Source organism: Acipenser ruthenus, unplaced genomic scaffold (genome assembly GCF_902713425.1).
Source record: "Acipenser ruthenus unplaced genomic scaffold, fAciRut3.2 maternal haplotype, whole genome shotgun sequence".
In the NCBI taxonomy this organism is placed as follows: Eukaryota; Metazoa; Chordata; class Actinopteri; order Acipenseriformes; family Acipenseridae; genus Acipenser; species Acipenser ruthenus.
This window is the reverse complement of record NW_026708554.1, coordinates 2,118-17,818: the sequence shown is the minus strand read 5'-3', so window position 1 is coordinate 17,818 and position 15,701 is coordinate 2,118. Positions and strand designations below refer to the sequence as shown.

Sequence of the window (15,701 nt, the reverse complement as noted above, 5' to 3'; positions counted from 1 at the left end):
TTTTTTTTTTTCCCTTTTCCTGGAATTTTTTTTGGATTTCAAGGGACTGTTTCATTCTTCTCGAAGTTCTACAGAGTGGTAGGAATATCGACTCATACTACATACACACCAACAAGGACATTGGTTTTAATTAGAACTTCTTATTCCAAACTAACTGTATTATTTTAGACAAGAGGTACTGAATATATGTTTATATGGTAGACCTTTCTGTCTTAATAAATGTATGCTAGCTGTTAAAAAAAAAACACACTGAACATTCTTTTGTTAATTTCTCGTTATACTAACTGCTCATATGAATCTAGAATTATAAGTAGCCAAAGGTGGGTTACATACGCAACCTCTCAGTCCATAGCTCTACTCACTAACACACCCTCAGGTCTAACTACAATGCAACACTGCCACCCAGATCCTCAGGTCTAACCACAATGCACACTTCCACCCAGACCCTCAGGTCTAACCACAATGCAACACTTCCAGCCAGACCCTCAGGTCTAACCACAATGCAACACTGCCACCCAGATCCTCAGATCTAACCACAATGCAACACTGCCACCCAGATCCTCAGGTCTAACCACAATGCAACACTGCCACCCAGATCCTCAGGACTAACCACAATGCTCACTTCCACCCAGACCCTCAGGTCTAACCACAATGCAACACTTCCAGCCAGACCCTCAGGTCTAACCACAATGCAACACTGCCACCCAGATCCTCAGGTCTAACCACAATGCAACACTTCCACCCTCAGGTCTAACCACAATGCAACACTTCCACCCAGACCCTCAAGTCTAACCACAATGCAACACTGCCACCCAGATCCTCAGGTCTAACCACAATGCAACACTTCCACCCTCAGGTCTAACCACAATGCAACACTTCCAGCCAGACCCTCAGGTCTAACCACAATGCAACACTGCCACCCAGATCCTCAGGTCTAACCACAATGCACACTTCCACCCAGACCCTCGGGTCTAACCACAATGCAACACTTCCACCCAGACCCTCAGGTCTAACCACAATGCAACACTGCCACCCAGATCCTCAGGTCTAACCACAATGCAACACTTCCACCCTCAGGTCTAACCACAATGCAACACTTCCAGCCAGACCCTCAGGTCTAACCACAATGCAACACTGCCACCCAGACCCTCAGGTCTAACCACAATGCAACACTTCCACCCTCAGGTCTAACCACAATGCAACACTTCCAGCCAGACCCTCAGGTCTAACCACAATGCAACACTGCCACCCAGATCCTCAGGTCTAACCACAATGCACACTTCCACCCAGACCCTCAGGTCTAACCACAATGCAACACTGCCACCCAGATCCTCAGGTCTAACCACAATGCAACACTTCCACCCAGACCCTCAGGTCTAACCACAATGCAACACTGCCACCCAGACCCTCAGGTCTAACCACAATGCAACACTGCCACCCAGACCCTCAGGTCTAACCACAATACAACACTGCCACCCAGATCCTCAGGCCAGGGGTGTCGGAGCCGGGAGGGCCACGGGGGCCAAGGCCCCGTCACTTTTTAACATAAGAAACATGTGCACAGTGGGGTAAAAAGGCGCTCGTACAGCACACAATATTTAATTGCGGTTATACTCTGAGAAAAAAAGAGGCAATAATTAAATCATACAAGCACCTACCTTACTATCCCTAATGTCTAATGATAGTGCAGCTTTCTGTGCCTACCTTCATTTCAGGGTGCATGCATCTGTTGATGGAAGGCAGCCAGTGGACTGGCTGGAGGGAGGTAGCTGCTCCATTCCCAATGGGCAGGACACCCTTCTTGTCTTCATAAAAAGCCTCTAACTGAGTATAGTGCCCCGGAGACTCCAGCTGATGCCTGCAGCAAGACAGTTAAGCATAATTACAATTCAATCTTCCTACAGCTTTAATCTCAAATGGACTTATACCCACATTACTGACCTGTTGCTGTCATCCAATTTTCTATCAGTGATTCATACAACATGACTCTTCTGTCGGCGCATCACTATTGTTCTAAACTCCAGCAGTGGTTATACAACCACAATTAGTTACCGACTACAGCTTTGGTAGCTTTGTCAATGACTTAAGAGAAATTATTCATTTTTATTTAACCCTTTGCAGACAGCCCATTATAATTTCACACAGTCCTGTGACAAGTTATTATTATACAAGTTGTTATTTTTTTTCAAATTATCATAAAAAGCTTAATCAGACTTCAGACAATCAAACACCAGTTAGTCCGGTTTGTAGTTCAAGATCGATATTTTTATTTTGGCGACCACAATGCATTCTACAAGTACAAAGTATTACCTGACAGCATACTAAAATCACCCAGAATGTTTATAAACAAACACAACATTTACTGTAGTGAAATATCTGTGTGGCAAACTTCAGGCATGGTGAACCAATCAAAATGTATTTCACTAAAGCTCCTAACCAATAGAGTTTAGTTTTTGGATGCAGTGCATAATTTCAGTATCTATGGTTGCAGTGTTTACTCAAGATTACCGTAGACCATGGCATCAAAGTGCAATTCTTTACTGGAAATGTTTAGAAATCGTTTTGCAAGACCCAGAACGCTTACTGATCCAAGAAATATGGTAGAAGACATTTTTATAGAAGATGTTGATGGAAAGAATGCCAGAAGGAGAAGAGCATCTCCTGGATTATGAACTTCTTCACACTGATATGAAGATTCTGAAGAGCCTGTGAATGTTCCAGTTCTGCTTGTTTAGTTTTCATTAGATGTTAGTTATGTGAAATAAGCCCTGGTTATAAATATACTAATGTGTGTAAGGATAGTACATTGTCCAATTTTTTAGTGTAGGTTAATGTGTTACGCTTACAATATTGCATCAGACTTTGCTGTTAGTGTTACCTTTTTTTTTTTTTTTTTTTACATTAATAGTCCCTTTTTCATTTTGCCATTTATAAATTTGGTCCTATGTAGTATATTACTTGTATAGCTATTACTTAGTTATTCTAATGTAGTATTTATTTATATTGAAAACGTGTTGTTGTTTAAATATTTTATGGACAAAGTGCACTTTATATTCAAACTAGGTCAGTGTGGGTATACTTGATTATAGAATGAAACTATTGTTTATTTAATAATCTGCAGAGCAACAGCTTTATAGGAATGTATAATTGTGTATATTTTAAGCAGATATGTATACATGCCTGTGGCGGAGTGTCCCGCCCATATATATATATATATATATATATGTACACTGTGTTATTATGATTTGTATTATTGTTTGCGGCGCAGATCAATGTGCCTCGTATTTGTTATTGTTTTTATAGTTTAAAAACCTCGTGAGGATGCGTCACTGATCAGCTAGTGATTTATCTGGCTAGCTGACAGTCACGCATCCTTATTAAACTCGTGCAGACGGTGACCATCTCCCGAGTTAATTCATTGATTAATTTTTGCTAATCGGGAGATGGTCACTGTATATAAACCTGCAGCTCTCAACCCTCAGAGAGATTGTGTTAGGAGTGAGAGCGGAGAGAGCGAGGAGAGAGAAAACGAAACTTAGAAATAACTGCTAAGCGTGCTGGTTTACACCAGCACGATAATTATTTGTTTATTTGTTTGGCCCTTGTGCCTTTTTGTTTGTTGTTTGTTTAAATCTTTTGTTTATTTTATTATTTAATAAAACACTGAGCGCCGTTGCGTTCAGCTTCACCCACCCATTCATTGTTTATGTGTCGTTCCTTCCTGGTCCGTGACGTCATCGCAGCAACAGCTCGGCTACAATGCCCTAAAGTTATGTCATGTCAGTTGGCCCACAAAATGGTAGAATTCTCACCGTCCGCAAAGTGTTAAGACTATAAAGGTTCTTAAATGTAATACATTTAAACACATAGTATTTTACAAAACATTGAAGCGAAAAGGCCCTGTTTTATGAGTCAATATCTCAAAGTTTTAAAATGGAATGGTTAAAGTTACAGCCCATTTGAGATGTAAACATAGTACAGTATCTCACATGCTTTTATAGAAGTGTACGGATTTTAAAACGTTCCTGACCTTGTAGCTCTTTAGCTTGGCACGTGGCCCTAATTACACTTATTATTATTATTATTATTATTTATTTCTTAGCAGACGCCCTTATCCAGGGCGACTTACAATCGTAGGCAAAAACATTTCAAGCGTTACAATACAAGTAATACAATAAGAGCAAGAAATACAATAACAATTCAATAATACAGCAGGTAATAGTGATAGTTACATCAGGATATGATTAAATAGTGATAGTTACATCAGGATGTGATTAAATACAAAGTACTACAGGTTAAAAACTTGGCAGATTACAGTATTATTCTGAAGTACAGGATTAAATGCAGTAAAATAGGGGCTGATAAGAGCAAAATAAAGCACATTTACATGAAGGGTGATAGTGTCCCAGGATACAAACAGAGGAGTTCTACAGGTGCTCTTTGAAGAGGTGAGTCTTAAGTTGTAAGTGACTGGCTTATGTTGGAGTGACTGGCTTTTTATAACTCAGTGCAGAGTGACCTCGGAGGGATTAAAACCTTTGTTTCTGCTTAATAAGCTGTTTTGAGCCTATGTACAAACCATAATCAAACCAATTAAAACTGGTTCTAACTTACTTTTGTTAAAAGTGACATGCTATAACTTTAGGTAAGTGTCACAGAATGCATAATAACACACTACTGGAACATGTGGGCTTTTTCTCATAAACAAGCACCTTGTACACATTGTTCCAGTTAAACAGCACAAGCTCTTATTGTTTCATCTGCCTCGGTTCCTTTTCATTATACAACCTGTTACTTATGCTTCCCATTTAAATGATAAAGTGAGAAATCAAACTGTCTGTGAACATTGTGTGATTTTCCTGTGTTTAATGTAAGCTCTGAATCAACACGGTTAATAAACTCTTAACACTAAGCTGTACATAGCTGGGGCACATCATTAGTTTGCAATCACCAGTCTTGTTGTTCGACCTTGTGATGCATGGGTATACGCTGCCTGTTAGAATTGAGCAAAACTCATAGCACTGTTCTTAAATGTAACTTCTTGTTATCTGGGTTTCTGCTGACATTGATAAAGTGAAGAAGAAACGCAAATGTTAACTTTTAATGTGTTTTGTCTCACACCATGCATCATGCTAGGGAAATAAGACCAAATTTGGTCATGTTACGTAAGCTAGCTGTATATCTGTTCTGTACCAAGTAATTTCTTAGCTCAGCTCAATAACATTTACACTGATACCAGCTCAGAAAATGAACATCTCTGATGCCATGAAAGGTGGGCTCAGCTCAGAAACATCTACACTGAATTCAGCTCATAAAGCTCTACACTGATGCCAGTTCAGAAACTAACATCTCTGTGACATGCCAGCTCAGAAAAAAGAAAACATCTCTGATGCCATGAAAGCTCAGCTCGGCTCAGAAGTAAATAACATCTACACTGATGCCAGCTCAGAACACCATCCACTGAGTCTTGTATGTGAGATCACTGATGCATAGCCTTTGATTTGCTTTGTTCTTGTTTGCATTTTGATTCCTGAATAAAATATTTTTGATTGACTTTACCTGAAGAAGATTAATTATTTTTAAGAAGAAATCGAACCTCCTACAGAGGTGAGGAAAGAACATCGGCTTGACTAAAACATTTTTATTTGCAGTTCATTTCAATCACTATTATGCCATTCAAAACTCTCCAGGTTTAAAATAATTGTAGTGACTCGATTTTCATTGGTTCGCAATTTTTAAGTGACTCGACTCGAGTCATAGTCTTTATAATAAAATAACCTGCACGATCAGTTTAATTTTCGATAACAGCAGCCGTTCTTCTGATGCATACAAGCCCTGCCTCATTATGAGTGAGAGGATCATGTGACAACAGAGACAGAGAAGAGATTCCCTTTCAAGTCAAAGACGACCACCAACATTATGTATGGGATATTCCTGCCCTTGAGGTAGGTAATGCTGAGCTCTCTATATCAGAGTTGTCGAATGCCCCTTCCTGGGATGACGCACTCGGTCCCGCCCACCGAGGGTATAAAACCGTCACTCACAGGAAGATCTCCCTTTTTCCTTCTCAAGATGGTAAGGTAAGACCTCTGTGTTTAGCTGAGTGATAAGAAATAGCCCTCGAGTCGATTCGGGTCAGTTGTATTTCCCTAGCATTCGTGCTCAAAGCTGGCTGCCGCTTTCCTGGAATCAACGATTCTTGAAAAATGACCGAGTTCTTTTATCTTTCTGTCTTTCAGCGGCTTCCCCGACTGGTGGTGGCCTGCTCTTTTTTACCTGTCTGTCGTATGTAAGCGACTGTCTGTGCAGTCATCCGCGAATGAGTTGTCTTTTCTTCTTGAGAGTAACAGTATCCTCCTCAGGGCCAGGCCTGGCCGTATCCTCGCTGTCGAGTGACCCAGCCGTGCTCTCCTCCTTGGGGCTAGATACTGACGTATCCCCGTTGTCGAGTGGAGCCGCCGGCCAAACCTGACCGCTGCGGTGAGTTGGTTCATGTGCATTCGGTGTACTCTCTCTCTCTCCTTCACTTCTTTCTCATTAGAAATTGTGATATTTTTGTCTGAATAAAACATCACCCACCGCGGCTTCGGCCTCTGTCCCCCCCTGGTACACGCTCCACGCTGACTCCACGCTGACTCCCTTCCTAGCATCTCAAATGCAGTACACAGTGCGCTTGGGACGCACAGGTTATTGCGTAAGCACTGCTCAACCTAGCACATAGCTCACTGTGCTGCACAGTATCAGTGAAAACAGGTTACTCGGTGCGCACGGGGCTCAGCATACCTTGCTGTAACGCTAATGAGTGGACTTACCAGTGTTCAACGTAGTGCGAGCAGTGCCTCAGTGCTAATGCACAAAGTCAGCACCATATCGGGGTCCCTTCCCTCTACAGCCTGCAACTATGCTGTGCCCCGCTGTCGAGATGCTTACGCCGGCTTGTTTCAGCCCGCCTACTCGGTGGGCTGGTAAAAGCAAAACAAAATCAGTTACCTGCATTGCCGTGGTAACTATTATTTTTACCTGTACAGCTTGCGTGGAGTGTGTGTATTTTTGTTTCTTTACTGCCTTGCAGTTTAGAAATAAAAAATAATACAGCGTTATTTCCACCGGGACCCAGCCCTGCTGGCCCCGCTGTTGAGCGGCTTCTGTTGGCTTGTCTCAGCCCGCCTACTCGGTGCGCTGTTTAAAAGCAGTCACACGCGCTGCCGTGGTGACTGCTATTTTACCCTCACAACCTTGCTGTTGTGTGTGTGTATGATGTGTTTTTTCTTCACTGCCCTGCAGTTTTAAAAATAAAATGTGGTATGATATCCACCGGCAGCTCTGGTGCGCCCCGCTGTTGAGTTAGATACGCAGGCTTGCTTTAGCCCGCATACTCAGTGGGCTGGAAAAACAAAACAAAATTATTATTATTATTATTATTTGTTTATTTAGCATACGCCTTTATCCAAGGCGACTTACAGAGACTAGGGTGTGTGAACTATGCATCAGCTGCAGAGTCACTTACAATTACGTCTCACCTGAAAGACGGAGCACAAGGAGGTTAAGTGACTTGCTCAGGGTCACACAAAGAATCAATGGTTGAGGTGGGATTTGAACCGGGGACCTCCTGGTTACAAGCCCTTTTCTTTAACCACTGGACCACACAGCCTCCTATCAGTTAACCGCGTTGCCGTGGTGACTGATATTTTTGTTTCAGCCCGCCTACTTGGCGCGCTTGGTCACCCACCTGGCATGGTGAATGTGTTTCTCCCATAGCCGAATGGCTGGGTATAAGCCTGTATGTTCCTATTACTGCCTTTGCAGTTAAAAAGAAATAACAGGTTGTAGCTCCTTGAGCCTGTGCTCCACCCTGGCATAAGCTATGGTTATCGCCGCTCTGCACCATGGTGCAGCACCGTGTGCTCCCTGTGGCAAAGTGCCCCGCCCCTGTGTGCATTTGTGTGTTCTGTGTATGTATGTATGCGTGCGTATGTTAATGTTGGTGTATAGATTGGTACACGGGATATAAACGGGTCTGTGTTTCACGTGTGTTTAAAGTGTATATTTGTATTTAGGCACGAGGAGAGCACAAATCACTTCACGTGCTGGTTAAATGTAATATGTGAGCACGGGGTTGCACAGAATTAATTCACGTGCTGGGATTCAAGTGAATAATTAATTAGTAATTGAATCCCAGCACAACAGTATATATAGATGCACAGTTTCACTCAGTCGGGGTTGGTGTTCGGTGAGTGGAGAACGGGAGAGAGAGAAGGAGAAAAGAAAGTCAAAAGTAAAGTAAAGTAATTAGTGTTTTCACTCACCGTGTTTGTCCGTTTGTCTGTTCACTGTTTAGTCTGTTTTGTTTGTCTCTTTATTTTGGCGTATAGTGCCGTGTCCCGTGTTTTTGTGTTTCAAACCTTTTATTTTGTTATTAAACGCTGAGTGCAGCCATTGCACTCAGCTCATCACAACCACCGTCTCTTTGTTTGAATTCCTGTCTGGTCTGACGCAACCCACTCTGGCCGTCTTTGTGACACGTGGTGTCATCGTGGGATAGCCGCGCCTCCAAGCGTCAGACCAGGAGGGGTCTGGAAAAAAAAAAAAAAAAAAAAAAGTCAATGGCAGAAGACGCCATCAAACTGCGGGGCTGGTTCCTAGAGAATGCTGGGCTGGAGGCCCAGTCTCTGCCCATAATCGTCCGGGCCCTGTGGATGATGGACAGTGAGAGATGGGAGGCCTATCAGGAGGAACACACCCCAAACACTTTGGAGGAAGGTGTGGAGTTTCTCCTCAGCTACCTGGAGGCAACGATAAAAGGAACAGCAGCCCAGGTAGCAGGCCCACCAGCAGAGGGTGAATGCCTGCTGTCCCCATCTCCACCAGCAGAGGGTGAGTACCTGCTGTCCCCATCTCCACCAGCAGAGGGTGAATGCCTGCTGGTTTTGCCTCCACAGCCCAAATGGGAGGAGCCTGAGCGTCCACAGCCCAAATGGGAGGAGCCTGAGCGTCCACAGCCCAAGCGGGAGGAGCCTGAGCGTCCACAGCCCAAGCGGGAGGAGCCTGAACGTCCTACGCCTGAGTGGGAGGAGCCCGAACATCCTACGCCTGAGTGGGAGGAGCCCGAACGTCCTACGCCTGAGTGGGAGGAGCCCGAACGTCCTACTCCTGAGTGGGAGGAGCCCGAACGTCCTACGCCTGAGTGGGGGGAGCCCGAACGTCCACAGCCCAAGAGGGGGGAGTCGGTGCGTCCACAGCCCAAAAGGGAGGAGTCGGTGCGTCCACAGCCCAAAAGGGAGGAGTCGGTGCGTCCACAGCCCAAAAGGGAGGAGTCGGTGCGTCCACAGCCCAAAAGGGAGGAGTCGGTGCGTCCACAGCCCAAAGGGAGGCAAGTCGGGGCTTCCACAGCCCTGGGACCCAAGCCACCAGCAGAGGGGAAAATGCCTGCTGGTTCAGCCCCAAGAGCTGGAAGGGGAGGGGTTACAGGCTCAACCCCCTGAAAATTTTTTGGGGGGAGAAGGGCAGGATGCTGGTGTCCCCCAGCAGCCTCTCGCTATGCTGCTGAAGGCAGCACGGCGTGCACATGCCCAGCCGCCACAGCAGAGGGAGCCAGCACCGCCAGGAGCAGAGGAGCTGGAGCTGCCTCTACCTCCACCACCTCCAGGAGCAGAGGAGCAGGAGCTGCCTCTGCCTCCACCACCTCCAGGAGCAGAGGAGCAGGAGCTGCCTCTGCCTCCGCCACCACCACCGCAAGGAGCAGAGGAGCAGGAGCTGCCTCTGCCTCCACCACCTCCAGGAGCAGAGGAGCAGGAGCTGCCTCTGCCTCCGCCACCACCACCGCAAGGAGCAGAGGAGCAGGAGCTGCCTCTGCCTCCGCCACCACCACCGCAAGGAGCAGAGGAGCTGGAGCTGCCTCTGCCTCCGCCACCGCCCGGAGCAGAGGAGCAGGAGCTGCCTCTGCCTCCACCACCGCCAGGAGCAGAGGAGCTGGAGCTGCCTCTGCCTCCACCACTGCCAGGAGCAGAGGAGCTGGAGCTGCCTCTGCCTCCACCACCGCCAGGAGCAGAGGAGCTGGAGCTGCCTCTGCCTCCACCACCGCCAGGAGCAGAGGAGCTGGAGCTGCCTCTGCCTCCACCACCGCCAGGAGCAGAGGAGCTGGAGCTGCCTCTGCCTCCACCACCGCCCGGAGCAGAGGAGCAGGAGCTGCCTCTGCTGCCCGTACCTCCGCAGGGAGTACGGTGGCCGGAGCCCCAGAAAGGGGAGCTGCCGGCCACGAAGAAGGGGGAGGAGGTCTGGAGACCACTTTCCCCAGCAGCAGTTTCGCTGCAGGAGTTCTTGTGGCCGGAGCCCCACAGGAGGGAGCTGCCGGCTACGAAGAAGGGGGAGGTCGGGGGGACCACCTGCCCCCGCAGCTTTTTCGCTGCAGGACAGGACCAGCATGCTGTCAGCCGTGCCACTACCGGCAGGGGAGCTGACAGCATTTCCAGCCATGGGCCCACTGAAGCCTCCCTTCCCAGCCCGAGACTTTGGCCTGGACTGCTGGGTATTTAAGGGGGGAGGTGGCCGTTGAGGCCATGTGTGCTGCGCACAAGGGGGGGTATATGTGGCAAAGTGCCCCGCCCCTGTGTGCATTTGTGTGTTCTGTGTATGTATGTATGCGTGCGTATGTTAATGTTGGTGTATAGATTGGTACACGGGATATAAACGGGTCTGTGTTTCACGTGTGCTTAAAGTGTATATTTGTATTTAGGCACGAGGAGAGCACAAATCACTTCACGTGCTGGTTAAATGTAATATGTGAGCACGGGGTTGCACAGAATTAATTCACGTGCTGGGATTCAAGTGAATAATTAATTAGTAATTGAATCCCAGCACAACAGTATATATAGATGCACAGTTTCACTCAGTCGGGGTTGGTGTTCGGTGAGTGGAGAACGGGAGAGAGAGAAGGAGAAAAGAAAGTCAAAAGTAAAGTAATTAGTGTTTTCACTCACCGTGTTTGTCCGTTTGTCTGTTCACTGTTTAGTCTGTTTTGTTTGTCTCTTTATTTTGGCGTATAGTGCCGTGTCCCGTGTTTTTGTGTTTCAAACCTTTTATTTTGTTATTAAACGCTGAGTGCAGCCATTGCACTCAGCTCATCACAACCACCGTCTCTTTGTTTGAATTCCTGTCTGGTCTGACGCCACCCACTCTGGCCGTCTTTGTGACACTCCCCTGTACTGCTCTTCTGGTTGCCTACCACAGCCACTCGAGCCTTTGTATCCACCCGGTGTATGCTATGTGCTAACTCAGGTTGTGTTGACTTCACGCGGTTAAGGCTGGGCGACTCTCAGTCGGCGCCCTCAGTGTTTAGATGCTTCATGCCTCAGTGCTTAGCGCCACAGCATGTGAATAACACCTACACTTGGTGCCCCGATGCTTCGGTGCACCAGTACTGTATTCTACCTCACTCAGTGTCCTCGGTGAGTCTACACCCTTGGTGCCTGAGTGCTTCAGTACACGGCTGAGCTGTACGCGGCGCTGGGCCTGGCCAGGCAGCAGGCTCAAGCCCTTGCTGTGGCCCTAGCCCAGCCGGCCCCGGAGCTGACCCCGCCTGCACCGGTGGTTGCCCCGGATGTTACGTGCTGGCATCTGCCATACTCGCCAGGCTGTCCGGCCGGGCGAATAGTTTATCACACTGGGCTGAAAGAACGTGGATTCCACGTTGCTAATCGTCTAGTGCACAGGAAGTATCTCCGCTTCGCCTTACAGGGGAGCGTCCTGAGTTTTCTGTGCTGTGGTTCAACCTCTCCTTAGCCCCCCGCACGTTTCAAAGTGCATGGATGCCATTCTAGCTCCCTTGCGGCTGCAAGTGATCAGGGTGATGAATTAGCTGAACGACTGGTTGATCTGCCCAGTCGCAGGAAGGAGCAGCGGCCCACACAGTGCAAGCCTACCTGTCGGACGACAGAGTGGCTGCCATTTGCAACTGTCTGGCCCTGTTCAACAAGGGTTCACAGTATAATTGGTGTTGTGTTAAAAACTATTGGGTCTGATGGCCTCGGCTTCATCACCCACCCAACTAGGGTTACTCCACAAGCGCCCGATCCAAGTGTGGCTCAGTGCCTTAGCCTACACCCCAAGCGTGACAGACACAAATCCCACCTCAGCCACTGACTCATTGTGTGACCCTGAGCAAGTCACTTAACCTCCTTGTGCTCCGTCTTTCGGGTGAGACATAATTTTAAGTGACTGCAGCTGATGCATAGTTCACACACCCTAGCCTCTATAAGTCGCCTTGGATAAAGGCGTCTGCTAAATAAACAAATAATAATAAACAAATAATAAATGGCATCTAATGTTTATAAAGTGACGTTTCACCAAAAACCTTTTGAAATGTAAATAGTGAACTTTTAATTGACTAAGCGAGTGCTTTGCTGACTTTTGATTAATATTACAAAATAAATCAGAGGGAGGTCAAGTTGAACAAACACATATTTAATTTGCAGAGTTAAACATAAATGTTCCATTAACAATGACTTTCTCCGCTTTCACTGACAAGACCCCCCCCCCCCCCCCCCCCATTTATTCTTAATGTTTCACTGAAGTTAATGTTCTCGCTCAGGGGGGGAATTCTCAACAAAAAAGTGCAGGTACTCATATGCGCAGCCGGTACACAATACATTTATGAATACAAAATAAGCCTTAAAAAAATAACTGATAAAATCTAACCATTTTAATCATAAACAAAGAAGCTGAAAATACTGAAAGCTTTGTACCCTCTGCTTGTATCACTCGGTCACGTACTGTAATATAGCACTTAAGTTAAACCTTGAATGATAAGTATTAAGAAATATTACATTGTTTCAAGATATCCTAAAGGGGGGGATGTTACACAAAATGTGTATAAAGAAAACAACTGTGCTATAAACAAATGATACAAAAAGATCCAAGTCAAACAATGCGCAATACGGGCTGAAATACCCCTCTATTTTTTAATGTACCAGGCACTACTCTTAAAAAAATGACTTGGCCTTGGCTACATTGATAACCTTGGATTAGAATCCTGTTTTGTTTTTTGTTTTTTTACAGATTACTTATCCTACAATATATTCTGTGTGCTTCTCTGTTGTGTTTCTGTGTAGATAGATGAATTATAACATGGTCTATTCCAGAAAAATGTTTGTATATTTCAGACAGAAACAGTAGAAAAGTATGCATCAGGTTTTATATATGTATTTATTTATTTTTAATCTCTGGCATTACACATTCTCATAAAGTAATATCATTACTGTGGTTTACGTATGCCTTTACACGCAAGTGCAAACTCAGATTTAACTTAAATAAACTGTAGAAAAGGAGGCATTGTACATTTACAGTCCTCATAACAGAAAATACTATGATCACAACAAAACAAAACGTTGATCACTGTGTGTGTGTGTGGCTGCTGGCTGTCCCCAGGACAAATGATATGGAGCATCTTTCGGGTTATATGTTGGAGAGCAAGCTTTTTAAAGTCCTGCACCTACCTGACTTGGTTCTCAAGGAAGTGCATGTATCTGTACAGCAGGGTGTAGGAAGGAGACAGAATCCCCACAGACTTCATCCGAGCCCCTCTTTCCAGCGCACTCTCCACCGGCATGTTCGCAAAGCACGCAAGCCCAAAGTAACTGCCTTTGCGGAAATAGCTGGAGAAGACAGGACAGTAATACAAACCAGAAGTTGTGAAATTCTGAGCGTGTTTTTGAGGGGACATGATGCTACAGGCACGCAGACTAGTAACATACACCCCTTGACACAGCTGTAAATATAAAAGTAGAAGTACACTCATACTAAAAGAAAATTATTTGACAAACATTTCGACAATATGTCTTTCTCAATGTCTTCAATGTTGAAACTACAGCTATCTTGAACAGCAACACTGTAATAGTAGTTCAATCTTATTTTTTTATTCATAATAAGTCCTTATTATGCCACTGTCCACAATTAACAAAAGTGCAATAAATTATGCATTGCTTTCAATTTCAAATACACAAGACTGTAAATATGAACTTAAAACACCAAAAAAGCTCCAGAAACATTTATATACAGTCTGTAGGGTGACAACGTACCCTTATACCTACAACATATATCAGTTGAACGTTTTTTCTCTCTACCAATATTAGCCCTGGTGTACTGTTCAGTGTGGTGCAGTTTTTTGTAGAAATTGTCTTAAACATGAAAAACAAGAAAAAACGAATCACAAGAATACATTAATTAAAACAACAAATAAAAATGTTAAAGGGGTTAAACATATAAGGGCAAACTTACATGAAGTCTGAAGAGATTCTATGGGATCCGCTGGCCATAGACTTAAACTCTACTCCGACCAGGTCAGCGTCCTGAGGCAAACACCATTCCACTATGTTACCTGGCAACAGAAAAAGAAAGAATCACACCAGAGCTAGCCTGCATCATACAGCTTTCAAACTGTCACACCGTCCAGTGCATTCTTTGTATGCAAGGCCTGCCGCGCTGAATGCAGAGCTGTAGAAGTTCAGTAGTTAGGTGAACTCGCTCCTGATTTCCTTCTGGTGTGAAGAAAACTATAGCAAGCAGTCCGGCGCTAGTGTGCTTTCCCACAGTATTACCAGCTAGTATGAAAACACTATTACAGGAGATGGTGTTCCTGTTTTGTTTGTGCCAAGCATGGACTGGCACAATTCAACAAGGGCATATTGAATTGACTGCTGATACTACAAATGCTTATTCTAGGTTATCTGTTTGTTTGGATGATGTTGTTTGGATGACTAAAAATTATTATTCTACTTTTGGTAGGCACTAGGAAACAACTTCAAACTACATCACTATCCCTGACCTTCTGTGGTCGTGACATTGTTGTATCCACTTCAATCAGGAATCTGGGAGTAATCTTAGATTCGCCTCTTAGTTTTGAGACTTATTAAACATAGAGTTCGCTCTTACCTTTTATAGAAGGATGCTGAGATTTGATCCATTCTTTTGTAACATCACGTATTAATTACTGTAATGCATTGTTGATTGGGCTGCTTTCTCACCTGGTGATTTGGTTACAACTGGTCCAAAATGCAGCTGAATGAATATTGACTGGTACAAAAAGGACTGAGCATATTACACCTTTTTTGGAAAATTTTCATTGGCTGCCTGTCAAGTTTCGTATTAAATTTAAGATCTTACTCTTGACTTTTAAGGCTGTTTGAAGAATGGGGCCTACATATTTCTCTGAATTGCTGTATCCCTATATCCCTAGATGTCAACACGCTCTTCAAGTTTTAACATAGAACCGCCGGATTTTCGAACTACCTAGAACTGCCACGTGGGTCACTGTGACCCATACATTTTTAAATTGCTTCGTTATGAAAATTAAAGACAGACATACTACCGGATACAATTGAAAAGTTTTAGCCTACTCATGAACATCATATCAAAAATTTGCATCGCAGAAACACCATATTTAAATGGAAAATTAAACATAAAGGCATTATTTTTAAAATGAGCGCATATACAGCACGACTACAAACAGTGAAAAAATATAACAAAATATACATTTCAAAAGAAACAGATATGTACATATACCCGGGTACAGGTGTAAACGGGTACATGTACACACAAAACTATAAAACCAAAATCATTGTTTCTAATACTACATAAAAAGAAAATATAACACTACTTCCGGTATGATGACTGCAATGTACTCTATGGAGGAGCGTACACGTCTGCCA

At 44.8% G+C, this 15,701-nt stretch overlaps 1 protein-coding gene across 1 annotated transcript in view; it reads right to left on the bottom strand.

The window, feature by feature from the left end:
* The window catches only part of LOC131734342 (DENN domain-containing protein 11-like), a gene marked incomplete at its 5' end in the record, with an annotated part of 34,938 nt that extends 20,551 nt beyond the window's left edge, over positions 1–14,387 (bottom strand). The window contains 3 exons of the mRNA XM_059021319.1: positions 1,705–1,858; positions 13,491–13,649; positions 14,272–14,387. Coding sequence (XP_058877302.1) covers positions 1,705–1,858; positions 13,491–13,649; positions 14,272–14,387 — 429 coding nt within the window. The remainder of the gene's footprint in view (positions 1–1,704; positions 1,859–13,490; positions 13,650–14,271) is intronic.
* Between the last annotated feature and the right edge of the window lie 1,314 nt (positions 14,388–15,701).